This window comes from Perca flavescens, chromosome 3 (assembly GCF_004354835.1).
Source record: "Perca flavescens isolate YP-PL-M2 chromosome 3, PFLA_1.0, whole genome shotgun sequence".
Lineage (NCBI taxonomy): Eukaryota > Metazoa > Chordata > Actinopteri > Perciformes > Percidae > Perca > Perca flavescens.
Genome location: NC_041333.1, coordinates 657,782 through 675,076, shown reverse-complemented (window position 1 = coordinate 675,076; position 17,295 = coordinate 657,782). Strand labels below are relative to the sequence as shown.

At 41.2% G+C, this 17,295-nt stretch overlaps 1 protein-coding gene across 1 annotated transcript; it reads left to right on the top strand.

The window, feature by feature from the left end:
- The first annotated feature begins 591 nt into the window (after positions 1–591).
- Positions 592–17,022, top strand: dusp14 (dual specificity phosphatase 14). The gene is made up of 2 exons (XM_028573803.1): positions 592–881; positions 14,647–17,022. Exon 2 carries the CDS (start codon positions 14,751–14,753, stop codon positions 15,375–15,377), a length of 627 nt encoding a protein of 208 aa, XP_028429604.1. The 5' UTR covers positions 592–881; positions 14,647–14,750; the 3' UTR covers positions 15,378–17,022.
- Positions 17,023–17,295: the final 273 nt, after the last annotated feature.

Genomic DNA, 17,295 nt, shown 5'->3' with positions numbered 1-17,295 from the left:
AGGTGATACTAAATAAAGTAGCTGTTAGCAGGTACCAGGGACTTTCTTTCATAATGGAAAACCAAAAAAGGCGCGGCAAGTCAAGACAAGTCAAGCAGGTACCATGTGATGGAAAAACACCATATTATACAGACTAGATGGTGCTTGGTTTAAAAAAAAAAAAAAGGTACATCCTCCTAGCCTGACAAGCCAGCTCCACATCCAGATGTTGGCTCTGGGAACTCAATCCAAGGTGGAGGGGGGGGGACAAACGGTTGTCTTTCAAATTCTCTCTGCATACAATAGGATAGCGCTACAACCAACCAGAGCAACGCTAGTTGATAGGTTGATAGATTCAACTTTTGCCTATCAGGTCAGCAAAACTTATAACACATCTTCCTATTTTAAGAATGACTTCTGTGCCGTTCTTTGTTAACTCCAAGTCTTCCAGAAGACCGCTGTTCCCAGCAGCAGCCCACCGACTCTATACACAATGTGATTGGCCTGACTAGAGTTTGGTTTTTCCAGCTCGCAAGCCGGAGAGTGCCTAGACCCCCCTGGCAGCAAATTACATTAGCTGCCGCTAGGGTGCGTCTTCTAGGCTAGCATCCTCCAATAGAAGAGCCTAGACTCGTCTCCTCCTCTTCTGTGTGGCACTGATCAGCCCTCATACAGAGGCTGCCCTGTGCTGTACTGATGGCTCGTATTTCTGTTGACTTTCACATTATGCTGTTGTGTGTCGCGGTTTGTCTCCCGCCACCCGGCCTCTCACCATCCCGCTGGACGTCTGTTAGAGCGGACTGACTGAAGCTAAATGCCCGGAGTGTAAGAGCAGCCCTCCGGATTGATGCAAGCGGTGAAGGCGCTTTGAAAAACCTCCGTCTCTGCCCGAGAGTCGACTGGTAAGTTGAGTTTTGATGGAGGCAGTTTCTGCGTCATTTCGACCTACATTTTTTATTTATATCCATACAAAGCATTTGTATATTTTAAAATGTGTTGTATGGGCATTTATCTCCAGGTTTTGTTATGATCAGTTTTCTGATGTAAGATGGGTGAAATGAAAGAAACGAGCGCACCTGCCGCACTTCTGTTTAAAGAAGACATTTCACTTAATTTCGTCGCGATGTTCCAACTCGGACACTAATATTACACTGGCTGTTTTTATATTTTATACTTATAATGATCTTTTTCCGACCCCTGAACTTATTAACGCACGAGGACGAGCAGCGTGTGCTTAGAGGAGCAGTCCTCGTTCACAGCTCTAATCATAAATTATTGAACTCGTGGAGTCATTCACTTTAAGCTCCACATTTTCACACACGGCAGTGTCAGACTTTCTTTCCATGAGGCAGTCTGAAATTCGTAATGTTTCTAAAACAACAGCATTTATTTTCCTGAGGAAGATATAGCCTATAAATATAGACATATTTAAATATATGGCACAATTTGATACTCCCTTAGAATAAACGATATTTGATATTAGGGCTGCAACCAGTAGGGGATTAGCTAGTTTAGAGAATATTATAGATAAGACAAAACTTACGTAAGTCTGATGATTCAGCACCACGGACAGCGCCATGGATTTGTCAGCACAAAGGACAGTTAGGCCACTGATATTTCAGAGCCATGGTCGGGGCCGTAGGTTCTAACTTGCACAAACCTCAGTCAGATAAAGGCTCAATGAGTCAGGCAGACTAGAATAACATTCAACTAAAAAAAAACTCTGCCCCTGCACTCGCTTTGCTATGGAGAGGGGGAATGGCAGTTTAACAGTGACATGCATCTCGGTCATTTTGCCAACAAGGGGGGTAGCATCCCCCCTCAAATCGCCTGGTGGCTGCAACTAACAAGTATTTTCATTATTGCATAATCTCCTGGTTATTTTCTTGATTAAGACAATTACTTTGTCTATACAATGGTCATTTGATCTTCTCAGGGCCCAAGGTGTCATCTTCAATATGCTTCTTTTATCCAACCAACAGTTAAAACTGAAATATATTAAATTATTTATATCAGAGACGTCAAAGAAAAGGCCATTTTAGAAGCTAGAGCCTGTACATTCTTTGGCATTTCTGCTTATGATTAAAACTCAAAACTAAAATCAGTTATTCAAATTGTAATAGTTGATTATCTTTCAAATTGAATTGACTAATGAATTGAATTGAATGAAGTCTTAGCTCTATTTGTTAATTCACTGCTTGTAGCACCAGTTCTAGGTAATAAGGCAGTCTCATTAGATTTTACCCAGCATGTTAAAAGAAGAGTAGAGTCACTTCCTTTATCCGTCTCATCTGTCTGCTGCAATAATACTTGTTCCTACACACTCTGCTTTTTAAGCAAAATTGAAAATTATGACTACATACACTAGACGTCTGTGAAATATGCCAGAAATAACTGAAAGGAAAGAGGAATCTGTTGTATGTGCATTATATGCCACAGTGTTTTCTCTGTTTGGCAGTACAAATACACTCACCATCTCTCACTACATGACACAATGGCTTTGTGTGTCAGGCTCTCATTTTGTCTGAGGTGTAACATGGTGGATAGAGTGAGCTGCATCCAGTTGCTGCTGTTTGCAGGAATAAAAACATTATTAAAAAAGGGACATTGCAACATATATTATACTTTTTCTGCGATATATATTGCGAGATGAAAACTAGAGGTCGACCGATTCATCGGTTTTGCCGATTAATCGGCACCGATAGTTGATTGGTGGAACTATCGTTATCGGCAAAAATCCATGCCGATAGTTTTTTCAGGTTGCGTCCCTTGCTGGAGCGGCTGAGAAGCGCACGCTGTCATTCATTACCCAGTACACAGAGCTGAGAAGGCTCTGCTGGCATCATGCATTACAATAGCTCCTCTAGAGGCGAAATAAAAACTATCACTGATACCTGTGTTGTTTATTTCCGACACGTGTTACTGCGCGCTGCACGGAGAGCACATGCTGTGCGGAGAAGGCTGACATCAGATGCGCGTTTAAAGCATCGACAGCAAAAAGGTTTGTTATATCATTATAAAGTTATTCATTTGTTGCACAATGTTATGTGTGTTTGTTTGCTTTCGAGGCTGAGATGATGCTAAACATTAGCAGTAGGCTAACTAACCTCAAGCGGTTAAAACACTGACAAAAATGAACGCAAGTCAACCCAAATCGTCCACGATCCGTCTAGTGGCTGCCGCTGGAGAATTGAGATGTGTAGAATCGACAGCGCATTCATTTTAAAATCCTCAGCGGAGGAGCATCAACAACTGCCCGAAAGTACTGTACTAGCGTCGATATAGAGAGAGACTGGAGAGAGAGAGCGTTATATGGTGGAGAGACATAGAGAGAGACTGGAGAGAGAGAGCGTTATAAGGTGGAGAGACATAGAGAGAGACTGGAGAGAGAGCGTTATAAGGTGGAGAGACATAGAGAGAGACTGGAGAGAGAGCGTTATAAGGTGGAGAGACATAGAGAGAGACTGGAGAGAGAGAGCGTTATATGGTGGAGAGACATAGAGAGACTGGAGAGAGAGAGCGTTATATGGTGGAGAGACATAGAGAGAGACTGAGAGAGAGAGCGTTATATGGTGGAGAGACATAGAGAGAGACTGGAGAGAGAGAGCGTTATATGGTGGAGAGACATAGAGAGAGACTGGAGAGAGAGAGCGTTATATGGTGGAGAGACATAGAGAGAGACTGGAGAGAGAGAGCGTTATATGGTGGAGAGACATAGAGAGAGACTGGAGAGAGAGAGCGTTAAATGGTGGAGAGACATAGAGAGAGACAGAAGAGAGGGAGCGCCGGCGCTAGAACAAAGCCGTGAATCAGAGATATAAAACGTGTTTTCGCCGATCCATCTCTAGAAATGTGACTGTAGCGAGCATGTCACTATCACTAACGTTATCCACATTTATATTTACACGCAACAAATGATATATCCAGCTTCAAAAAAGTCTAAAAGTCGGAAGTTAGAACGAATGCATTGTGCAAAGAGTGGTTGCTATGGAGATGATACACAGTGTTGAGTTCCGTTGCTCTGATTGGTTGGAGGTCTATCCAATGAATGCAGAGCTATTTCTTTCCTGGTTCGGTTGGAACACGCCCCATAATCCCAGCCCAATGGAGCGGTTTCAGACTCACATTCTGACTAGAATCTGAGTAGGACCACGTCAGGCTAGGTCTAAACCGTTCTACAGAGAAGAATGGCGTCACTGTTTTGAGATTTGGCAAACATTTGGGCTTTTTTTGAAGAAATGTAAATAGTTTGTCCTTTATATGATTTATAATGCTCATTATGTTTATTTTTACACTGGATGACTCCAAATATGTAGGAGAACTGTTATAGACAACACAGATGCTTGTGTAGCATTGCTGTGGGTGTAATATCAATAAATATGACATTATTATTTTGATTATTGGCAAAAGTGTCTGGACTTTTTTTTTTGAAAAAATGTATGTATTTTGTCAACTGTTTTATCCAGTATCAATTCTAAATACTATCGGTCGATTAATTGGTTATCGGCAAATACGGCCCAACCTAACTATCGGTATCGGTAAAATCCACTATCGGTCGACCTCTAATGAAAACATACATACATGAATCTTCACCCTCTAGCGTGGTCCAGGGTCATGCTCTCCTGGAAGTAATTATTGTACATTTTAAAGGTACATGCATCAATCTGATGCACTTTGAGAGCAAAATTAACAGGCTAGATCTATTAAGAACGTTGAGCTCTATTAAATAATGTAATCAAAAACACATTGATTGTTAAGATAGGCTGGATTATTATCCTGTACACGTGCAATTATCCATCATGGACATATCTGTAGACGTGAAAGGTGTATAGTGTATATAGCTATTGTATTTGTATTTTTGTCTTGTTCTTGTTTAGTTTTTCTCTTTGCTTTTTTTAACTCTTCAGCTATGTGAAGTGTGAATTGACAAGTGAATTGAAGAAGAGTAATGTAAAAGGAGTTTTTGTTTATTATCAATCTCTGGACCTAATCTGTAGGAAATGAATGGGAAACATTGGATTAGTCATGGAACATGAGAACTGTGCAAGTTTTCCTTTTGTATGAAGCAGCAAAAAAGTTGTAGCATGACCTGTTTGAGTTAATTTGCCTGACTTGACATCCTTCCCGCGATGTGACTATTGCGCATGCTGAAACGATATATCATGCAGCCCTATTGTGAACCCTTTGCAGACGGCTTTGTTGTGCAGCAGCATAGTTTGTCAGTTGTTGTAAAGCTGCACCAGTTGTGCTTGGATGAATTTAAGAAGCTGTGTCATTGCTGCTCCTTTTCTCCTGATAATTATCCACACTGTTGGCAGCAGAGTCACTTTCAGAGATCACTCAAACTGAATAAATGGATTGCCTTTGATTGAGAGACACTAATGAGAGCTACGTGTTTGCTTGTGCACCTTCTCCATCTGTTTTTATTCATCTATTTCTGTGGTGTGACATGTGAGGAAGTGTCAGTTAGGAATTCAATTTTACAACAACAATTGTTTTGCAAAGGTTTTTACCGTAAAGAGTTGTGAGAGTGAGGTTTGCTGTCAGGATTTTCCTCTCAAGAATTCCTGCTGGTGGGTCACGTTTCCAAGTGGAGGGGAGGGGGGATTTTTTGAGAATGAATTCTCACAGTAAATGTGAGTTACAGCAAGCTGCAGTATCCCCACTACCTACAACATTACCGTAGCAACATGGCATCATGACTTTGCGTAAATATACACGCCACTTTCATAAAGCCAAATAGCGTGTTATTGGACGTATTTTCAGCTATCCACGTGTATGCCTACGCTGTATACAGCTGATGTAAACATACCCACCACGTGGCCTCGCCACGTTGCGTGTTATCGCGAGAACGCAACGTACTATCGCGAGAACAACGTCACACGCCTGTTAAAAAAAATAAAAAAAATAAAAATGGTTGGGTTTAGGAAAAGACCACAGGGAAAGGCTTTGGTAACAAAACAGTGACAAAAACACGGAAAATAACGTCAAAAACACGCTTAGGAAAACAATAAATGGTTGGGTTTAGGAAAGAAACATTGGGTAAGGCTTATTAAAAAAACTGATGCCTCTGTTATATCCATGAATTATTGCATCAACTGTGCATCATGCTGAAATAGTAAGTGTCTTGCAAGCAGGACATCTGTTCGAAGTTCACTTTTTCAGTTTTAGCAAGATGTCACAGTTATCATAGACCAGTACCATATTTTGAATCACTGCCCACCTCCCAAATACAGATCAGTCGGGTTTTGTTGTCAATGATTTCTGATAGCCAAGCTTAAAAGATTGTATAGGTTGGATAATTCGATTTACAGATATAGCAAGTTCTGAATTGAAGGATTTCATTAATTCAACACACACACACACACACACACACACACACACACACACACACACACACACAAAACATATATATATTTATATATATATATGACTTTGAAAAAAGTCATAGTATAGGAAGTTGAAAAAAAGTAATAAAAAGTCATAGTATAGTATGTTAAATAAAGTCTGGAAGAACATGTAAACTCCATAAAAAAAATAACCAGCTCAGACTGGGTATCAAACCAAGAGTCAGAGCAGTATCAACTTGTTAGAACTAATAGGATATGTATTAACTAATGGGATATGTACTAACCACACAGCCACCAAACAAATTCTGTGTATGTCAAAACAAGTGATAAAATAGTCATAGTATAGTATGTTGAGAAAAGTGATAAAAAAGTCATAGTATAGTTTGTCGAAACAGGTGATAAAAAGTAATGTGTATTGAGTATTTGTATGTATATATAATGTATAACCACACAGCCACCAAACAAATTCTGTCGACAAAAGTCATAGTATAGTATGCTTAAAAAAAATGTGTCTAAAAAAGTCATAGTATAGTACACTACTGGTCAAAAGTTTGGGGTCACTTAGAAATTTCCATTCCACTCCATTATAGACAGAATACCAGCTGAGATCAGTTGCATTGTTTTTTTAACTAGGGCAGCAGTTTTCAGATTACATTATGTGCTTACATAATCGCAAAAGGGTTCTCCAATGTTTTCTCAGTTAGCCTTTTATAATGATATCAGATTAGTAAACAGAATGTGCCTTTGGAACATTGGATATATGGTTGCTGATAATGGGCAATGTAGCTATTGCATTAAAAATCAGCCCCCCACTCTGATCAGCTGGTATTCTGTCTATAATGGAGTGGAATGGAAATTTCTAAGTGACCCCAAACTTTTGACCGGTAGTGTATGTTGAAAAAGTCATAGTATAGGATGTTGAAAAAAAGTAATAAAAAAGTCATAGTATAGTATGTCAAAAAAAGTCATAGTATAGGATGTCGAAAAAAAGTAATAAAAAAGTCAAAGAAAGTCTGGAAGAACATTTAAACTCCACGCAAAGTTAACCAAACCAGACTGCGTATCCAACCAGGAGTCAAAGCATTTGACCTGCTGGTACTTATGGGATGTGTGCTAACCACACAGCCACCACGCACCCAAATATAAACTGTGTCGAAACCTGTCAACGCATAGTTTGTTGAAAACAGTGATACAAAAATTAGTATGTATGTATGTCGAAAAACTAATAGTACAGTATGTCGAAAAAAGTCATATTATAACTTGTCCAAAAAAGTATTATTATAGTATGCGGAAACAAGTGATACATAAGTCATAGTATAGTATGTTAAAGAAAGTCTAGAAGAACATGTAAACTCCACACAAAAATGCTCAGCCCAGACTGGGTATCAAACCAGGAGTCAGAGACATTAACTTGTTAGAACTAATGGGATGTTTACTAACCACAGAGCCACCAAACAAACTCTGTTTCAAAAAAAGTCATAGTATAGTGTGTCCAAAACATTAATAAAAAAGTCATAGTATTGTATGAAGAATAAAGTCATGTATAAATTAAGAAGTTGGTCAGCGTATTTGAAGAGATCAAACTTTTTCACTATTTTCTATTACAGCACATCGGCACACTGAAAAAAAGAAAAAAGTGAAATAATAATAAATAGTGATGTCTTTAAAGGGGTGATAGAATGATTATATAGGGTATTTCATACTATTCCTTAAGGTCTCCTAATAGGGTATGTAACATTGGTTGGGCTGAAAATGGCCCGGGGGCTTTTCTTTCCTCCCTAAAGCAACACTGTGAATTGGCTTTATAATGAACGAGAGGTTTTTCTGCCACATAAGGTATGTTTATGGATATTTAGATGAGCTGCGCGCTGATTGGTTGCACACACACAGACACAGAGCTACCCCGCAGCGCACACACACACACACACACACACACACACACACACACACACACACACACACACACACACACACACACACACACACACACACACACACACACACACACCACACAGACACAGAGCACATATATATCTCTGCCACACACACACACACACACACACACACACACACACACACACACACACACACACACACACACACACACACACACACACACACACACACAAACACACACACCACTGCCCGGCGCACAGCACACACACACCTCTGCCCGGCACACAGCACATATATCTCTGCCCACGCACACACACACACACACACACACACACACACACACACACACACACACACACACACACACACACACACACACACACACACACACACACACACACACACACCACTGCCCGGCGCACAGCACACACACACCTCTGCCCGGCACACAGCACATATATCTCTTCCCACCGCACACACACACACACACACACACACACACACACACACACACACCTCTGCCCGGCGCGCGCACACACACACACACGCACACACACAGACACACTGTCTGTTACCGAAGTACAGCCATGCCCGGGCGTGAGCAGCGGCTTCAAACTTCATGTCTGCTCCAACACATAAACTCATCAACTAATGTTACTGTACAAAGCATAAGAGACAGCTTTGTTACAGTTTCGTCCTCCAGTGTGTCATGCACACACACACACCAACGCAAAGTTTCGGCATTTTCATTACAACTAGTGTTGTTGTTAAGTTATCCTTGGAACATAACAAAATCTCCACTTCCAGACAAGGAATCACAACTCACCCTGTAGCTAGTCAGCGTGGGGACATTTAGAGGAGAGTGAGCCCCTGCAAGCCTGTCCTCTGCCAGTGCCTCTGCAGCGCTGCGTTAGATCCACAACTCCCTCTCGTCCGATATACTCGTTCTAAACACTTTTCTCTGGGCCAGTAGGCTATTCCGTTGTACAGTCTGGAACACTGCATTTACGACCGTGGTTCTTTTTCAATATCCTTGAAAAACTTCCAAACTTTCTTCTTTCTAAAGTACGCTGCGCAGCTCGTGTGTGAGATCCTGACTGTGAAGGGGGGAGAGGCCGACAGGGAAGGCAGCAAACCCGGCCAGCATTGTGGAGCTCCTCAACTCCAACACAGTCCGACCAAATTTGCAATTAGCCATACATTTTCGTAAAACGGCCCCTATTTAAGCTTTACATAGATGATTTCTTGCATAAAAAAGTCTCAGAAGTGAAGTTTAGTAATGAAATAGCAGGCGAACAATGTATACAATTTCTGAGATCCGCGCGACCTAGACTAAGAAGACTAGCTGATCTCAGGTCAGTGGTGTAGTCTATGTAAATGTTGGGGCGTGACAAAGAGAGAGACTAGAGCCAAATGAGGAGGAGCTGCCGAGTTGACGTCAACTAGGTGGCTTGTTGGGATTTGCCCGTTTTCGGAGGCAGTTTCAAATTGTGAGATTTGCAGAGGAAAGAGGTGTCAATGGGATTTTGAGGTTCTATGTATGTCCTATTTACCCTCCTACCTTGTCATAGTTGAAAAACTGACAAGGTAAAATCGGTTTTGCATTCTATCACCCCTTTAAATACTCTTACCAACAATTCGCAACCCAAAGATTTACTCAATTTACTGTAAAGAGAATGTAGAGAATGTTCTGTATTTATTCTTAAAAAGTGATTGATTATCAAAGTAGTTGCTGATTAATTTTCTGTTGATCATTAATCGGCTTATTGTTTTAGTTTGAGAGTTAAGTAGTACTGATGCAGGACTTGTGTATTATATGGTGCTTCTTGCAGAAAAACACATGCGACTCAGTGCTGCTCCCACCCCCTGATGGTATGACAGTAACACTTATTTCCCAGAATCTGCATCGCTGCATTTGTTGTCTCATCACCAGTGGCGACGGTGCGCAGGAAGGTGGATCATGGCAACCATTTCAGAGGCAAAATGCAGGGTGATTGGTAACCAGGAGCAAGCCAGAGAAACTGTGCCTGAACGGGAAGTGAGGAGGGTGTTGTTTTTGTGACTTTTAACCTTTTTTTGTTTTTCGGAAAGAAGAGCAGACCATGCTGAGGTGGCAAAGCTGTGGTCGATGGAGGAGAGGGTGTAGAGGAAGGTGACAAGGAAGCAAGGGAGCTCCAAACCTGGAGAGGAAGATTAACATGTAAAAACAGTATTTTCCTCCTTTTCCTTTTTTCATGCAATCTTTAGGCAGTATTAAAAACTGAGGTATATAGAAAATATATTTTTGGAAAAAAAATAGCCCTATGCGATGCTACATTTAAAGTAGTTTGTTTCCAACATTTTTGTCTTGTTAAGTCAAAGCATTATGCAGGCTACTAAAGACCATTTGAACTACAATGTGATCTGAAAATGTTTTTCTAGAGACAACACGGGGAGGCAAAATTATCCGGTAATTCATTATAGTGTTAATTTTGTCACCTATTTTTAATTTAGTCTTAGTCTTAGTCTTGTGCCAAATGTCCTTGTTAGTTTTAGTCATATTTAGTCATTCGCATATCTTTTTTTGTTAGTCAAGTTTTCATCGATAAATGTCTCGTCATTTTTATCTAGTTTTAGTCAAAAGAGAATTCAATATATCTTAGTCAAGTTTTAGTCAAAACATGTTAGTCTTTTTTTAAATAAATTATTTCTGAGATTATTTCTGATAACCATTTCAGTCAAATAATTATATAAAAATAAATTATATAAAGTTATATAAATATTGAGTCTCTTCCTTATTTCACCAGGAAATTCCTGTTAAACGACAAAAACAACCACTGGAAATAGGAAAAGGGTATTTTACAATAACATTGAACGCAGCAGGAGGCTGGCGAGGCGAGTTTGAAGTGAACGCAACATGTGTTTTTTTTCCAGACAACGGCAGCTGTAGACTGTCGTACGTCCCCCCCTGTTGGAATCCTCTCCAGTGAAATCCAGACAAACAATTTGTACGCCTTCATTCTTGAATTTTTTGTTGTCAGTTTTATCGGTTTGCAAAAAAAGTGTAGTTGCAAATTATCTTCTGCTGGAATACCAAATAAAAACATTTTGAACACACAGAAATCCAGACAAACTTTTACACCGTTCAGCTGTCAGCATTTTAACCGTGTTTAATCCAGCTGCTAGCTAACGCTAGGCTAACGTTACCTGCTGTCAGGTGTGGTGTTAACTAGCTAGCTAACGGTAGGCTAACGTTACCTGCTGCCAAGTATAGTGTTACCTAGCGTCCCGTGCAGCGACAGTTTTGGTTGCCTCTAATGTCCATTTAGGAGCATCAGAGAGAAGCGCAGGCATTTAAGTGGCACCGAAATACGCGTTGCTATTCGGTCCGGTAGATAACGGTTGTTAAGGCACCGGTTGGGGCCGTATTAGCACCGGGTCTCGGTACCCAACCCTAGTAACAGCTGAATATTCTATCTCATGATGGAAAAGTAGAAACGATTGTAGACGAAAATGAAGAGAGATTTTATCTTAGTTTTTATTTTATGCTAAACATTTTAGTCTCGTCTTTTTTCGTCAACAATAATGCATGTTAATTTAGTCTTAGTCAGTGTTTTTGGACATTGGTGCAGTCTCTCTCGTCTTAGTCATGGAAAAAAAGGTCGTTGACGAACATATTTAGTCTCGTCTCATCTGACGAAATTAACACTAATTTATTAGATGAAACTAGGTAAGTCTGGAAAAATACATAATGTTATGTAGCAGAAATTTATACATTACAGGCCAAATGTTTGGACACACCTTCTCATTCAATGCGTTTCCTTTATTTTCATGACTATTTACATTGTAGATTCTCACTGAAGGCATCAAAACTATGAATGAACACATATGGAATTATGTACTTAACAAAAAAGTGTGAAATAACTGAAAACATGTCTTATATTTTAGATTCTTCAAAGTAGCCACCCTTTGCTCTGATTACTGCTTTGCACACTCTTGGCATTCTCTTGATGAGAGAGTTGCCTCTCCTTAGCAGTGGTTTCCTAGCAGCTACTTGACCATGAAGGCCTGATTCAGTCTCCTCTTAACAGTTGTTCTAGAGATGTGTCTGCTGCTAGAACTCTGTGTGGCATTCATCTGGTCTCTAATCTGAGCTGCTGTTAACTTGTGATTTCTGAGGCTGGTGACTCGGATGAACTTATCTTCAGCAGCAGAGGTGACTCTTGGAGAGGTGGCTACTTTGAGGAATCTAAAATATTAGACATGTTTTCAGTTATTTCACACTTTTTTGTCAAGTACATAATTCCATATGTGTTCATTCATAGTTTTGATGCCTTCAGTGAGAATCTACAATGTAAATAGTCATGAAAATAAAGGAAACACATTAAATGAGAAGGTGTGTCCAAACTTTTGGCCTGTACTGTACACTCACCTAAAGGATTATTAGGAACACCTGAACGATTTCTCGTTAATGCAATTATCTAATCAACCAATCACATGGCAGCTGCTTCAATGCATTTAGAGGTGTGGTCCAGGTCTAGCCCTTGTGTTGACTTGGGGTCACATTGACCCATTTTCAATTTTTGTTTTATATCAGAAAATATGGGACGTAGAAATAAGCGCTGAACATGTGTAGAGGAAAAATTTAACAATTCAAAATATTGGAAAAGGCAAAAAAAAAACAATTTGAAAAAAAGGCGTCAAAAATTTCAAAATCTTTTGTTTTTTTTCAATGTTGACGGGAAGACAACACAAGGGCTAGACCTTCTCCTGAACTCCAAACTGAATGTCAGAATGGGAAAGAAAGGTGATCTAAGCAACTTTGAGCGTGGCATGGTTGTTGGTGCCAGACGGGCTGGTCTGAGGATTTGACAATCTGTTCAGTTACTGGGATTTTCATGCACATCCATTTCAAGGGTTTACAAAGAATGGTCTGAAAAAGGAAAAACATCCAGTATGCTGCAGTCCTGGGGGACGAAAATGCCTTGTTGATGCTAGAGGTCAGAGGAGAATGGGCCGACTGATTCCAGCTGATAGCAGAAGACCCCACCGGGAACCACTCATCTCCATTTAAAATAGGAACACAATTTGCACGAGCTCACCAAAATTAGACAGTTGAAGACTGTTAAAATGTTGCCTGGTTTGATGAGTCTCGATTTCTGTTGAGACATTCAGATGGTAGAGTCAGAAGTTGGAGTAAACAGAATGAGAACATGGATCGGTCATGCCTTGTTACCACTGGGCAGGCTGCTGGTGGGGGTGTAATGGTGTGGGGAATGTTTTCTTGGCACACTTTAGGCCCCTTAGTACCCATTGGGCATTGTTTAAATGCCACAGCCTACCTGAGCATTGTTTCTGACCATGTCCATCCCTTTATGACCACCATGTACCCATCCTCTGATGGCTACTTCCAGCAGGATAATGCACCATGTCACAAAGCTCACATCATTTCAAAATGGTTTCTTTCCTTTGCAGGTGACAGCAGGTGGTTGTTTTTTCTGTAGGTTGAATTCCAGTTAAGAGCAGTTGAGCAGTGTGTCTTGTTAACCAGACTGGAGCAAAAAGAAAAATATCTGCCGGCCAGACTGGTGCACAAGGTGTGGATGACGCATTACAAGTGCAACAGTGTGTGAAGTTGCACCCGGAGCTGTGGGCTCTCTGCTGATAACTGAAGTTTAAACACAGGAGGCTGTTTCCATCATATACAGTGCAGCTAGAAATGTCGCATTACGGTTTACATATTATCTGTTTCTTCATTATCTGTGTCATCTTACGGAAGATCATCTTTTTTGGAAAAAGAAAATGGAATTTGATTAATCAACCTTAGAAAATGTGGTGCTTAAAGTGTTTTATCAGCACACTTTGGTGTGATCAGACTGTATATGATTACTTTCCACCCTTTCGTTTAGTGCCATCAACAGCAGCGATAGCCAGAGAGACGAGAGATGTAATCTGTATGTGAGGGCTGTGAATGGATGGACATGAGATGAGGTGAGTGCATGCCTCCAGGGGCTCTGTGCTCACACGGCAGAGGGAGGCACGTCCCAGTGTGTGCAGCACGGAGGCCATTCGACCTGAATGTAGAGAAACATACAGCAGAGATAGACGTGTTTCTCCGGCCGAGATTGATTCATTTTTCATCCGTCTGGGCATTCATGAAAACCCTTTCAACATAATTGTAAAGTGAAGACTGTGGCTCAGTGGGTCCCAGCAGCATGTCAGCTGTTATGTCTGATCAGGTTTGTCTGTCTGGGTTTTTTTAAGTTTAAAGAATAACATTTCCTGGAATGTTTTTAGCTCTTTTGTTTTGGAGTCTTTGCAAACAGCAGTGGTGTTACTCGTCCGTGAAGTGCTTGTATGTCTGCCAGCCTGAGGGCTCGGCTACAGTGAAGTAGAGAAATGTTTAATTTAGAATAAAGTGAAATCTGTTTGTGTGTTACAGGAGCTGTCTGTCTGGCTGCACTACTATGACTCTGAGCTCCTGAAGATTTTGATTATTATTATTATTTTTAATTTTTTATAAGAAATTCCCCACTTGATTCCTTAATGGGTTCTCGTAGCCAAGGTTTCTTCCACCACCACCACCACCGTAGCTCCATGGTGCCCACTATGGTGCCGAGGCTGCTGCCTGAGCACGGCAGCCTGCTGGGGGGCATCGCGCAAATCACCCCCAACCTATTCCTCAGCAGAGGGAACGTGGCATCCAACCGCAGCCTGCTGCTGTCCAAAGGCATCACCTGTGTGGTCAACGCCACCATCGAGCTCCCCAACTTCAACTGGCCTCACATGGAGTATGTAAAGGTCCCTCTGGCGGATATGCCCCACTCCCCCATCTCCTTGTACTTCGACAGCGTGGCTGATAAGATCCACAGCGTGGGACGGAAGCGAGGGGCGGTGCTGGTGCACTGTGCAGCCGGGGTGAGCCGCTCGGCCTCTCTGTGTCTGGCGTACCTCATGAAGTATCACCGCGTATCTCTGGCCGAGGCCCACGCCTGGGTCAAAGCCCGCCGCCCCATCATCAGGCCCAACGGCGGCTTCTGGCGCCAGCTCATCGAATACGAGAGGAAGCTGTTTGGTAGAAACTCTGTTAAGATGGTGCAGACACACTTTGGGGTCATACCTGATGTTTATGAGAGGGACCGCAGGAGCCTGGCTCCGTACTGGGGCCTGTGAGATCCACAGTGAGGAGATGGAGGAGGAAGTGAAGCCCTTTTGCCCTTTTGCCCTTTTGCCCTCCTGGACGCATGTTCAGGACAGGCGGAGTGAGAGGTGTGTAAGTGTACATCTGTGTGAGGCTTATTTCATGAAGACTGGTGCGTTTGGACAGAGGGAGTCTTAACCAAACACTGGTTGTCGGTGCTGTTCGTCCAACCAGCTGCCTCCATTTAGTCTTTGAGCGGGAGCAAAGTGACTTCAAGCCAAGAATCCTTCGGATCAAAGGATCAACGGGGACCACAATGATGCAGACACCAAAACAAGATCAGAGCGTGGAAGTCCGTGCCGTCATCTCCTGGTCTGACTTTCCAGTTTCAGTGGAGGACGAGCTCTAGGTGAAGGTGTTAGCTCTGCTCGAGACTGCAGCTCTGACAGTGATGCAGCTGAAGTCCTTTTCCTGACGTGATGATGTCATGTGGTGGTATTGTGCCAGTTTTGCAATAATCTTTAGTGTCAAGGGCAGCAGCATGTTCTCAATTATGGTAGCATTTAAGATAGGTGTACAGAAAAAAAATATGTAGACAAATTATTTTATTGGAATGTACTGACAGTGAGGAAAAATGGCATACTTTAACTGAACATTTAAATATGTTGATATATCTACCCTTTTTAAGGTGAAACATTTTAGAAGATGTGAGCTAAAAATCAAGGTTTAGGGAAAGCTCCTGTGTACCACAGGGTGACCATACTATATTATTGTAGTGCTATTTGACGCAAAAAAATATGTATGCTGCCTCAAGGGAACTGGTAGCTCTATGATAGATGCTTGGAAGACTATTTTCTATCCCACTGTTTTTGCCTTGTTGTCATAGGTTGCAAAAAGATCAGAGCAAGACAGAAAACACATTTTATTTCTGTGTGGAAACTCGCCTAAAAGAGCAATGTCACACAGGCTGAAGATCCTTCTTCTGCTGTCGTCTGCTGCTGGTTGACATTTTTTAACTTTGCTGCACATCCTGTCCCACGCTCCAAAAGTATTTGTAGGGGTGGGACAAAAGAATGAATGCTGCAGTAAATCACAATGCAGACCACCATCAAGACTCATGATATCACATAAAAGTAAACAATGCAGTGAACGTTTGTTGAAACGTTTTCTTCCTACTTTAGTGGTATGTTTTCCTCTTGAGCAGACGTGTTGAAAGTATTTCTTTAAAAGATATAAAGAGAAAATGTAGCAAATTCTCACATTTTAGAAGCTGGAACCAGAGATAATGATTATCCATCTTATCGAATAATCTCAACTCATTTTTCAGCACTACGTGTATCAGATGACTGTCCTATAATATATCATGTGTTGCACAATCAGCCATACTGTGAAACCATCGTTATTGCAGAATGTATCGTGTTAGTTTTGTATTGTGAATTTCCCTTCTTGACTCTTACTCCTACACTATACTGCAGTATAATAGCACTGTCGGGTGTGGTCATCAGACATCTCAGACCACACGCAGCAGTGATGTTGGATGTGACAGAGTTGACATTTTCAACCTACAGAGATCAGAGCAACAATGTTTTTTCAACTGTGACATAGTAGATTAAGTGTGATGTTACAATAAAAAACAAAAGAGTAAAAGTTTGGGGGTAAATAATTATTAGCAGGGGAAAGATGTTCTGTAATCTCACTTCTAATTATTTCACGCCCTAAAACAGTGATATTAAAATAATAATAAAAAAGATCTCATGTCACTGTTTGTGTTTAAATGTGTTTGGATTTATTTGAAGCAATACACCTCAAACATACAACATTTAAGGCTTTTACAGGAATAAGAATTACCATATTTTTTGGGAACTACAACAACATCTCTGAGATGTTTTTGCGTTTCCTCCTACACACGCCTCTTGATGTTTGCTCTGCACGGCTATTTTCCCCAAGAAG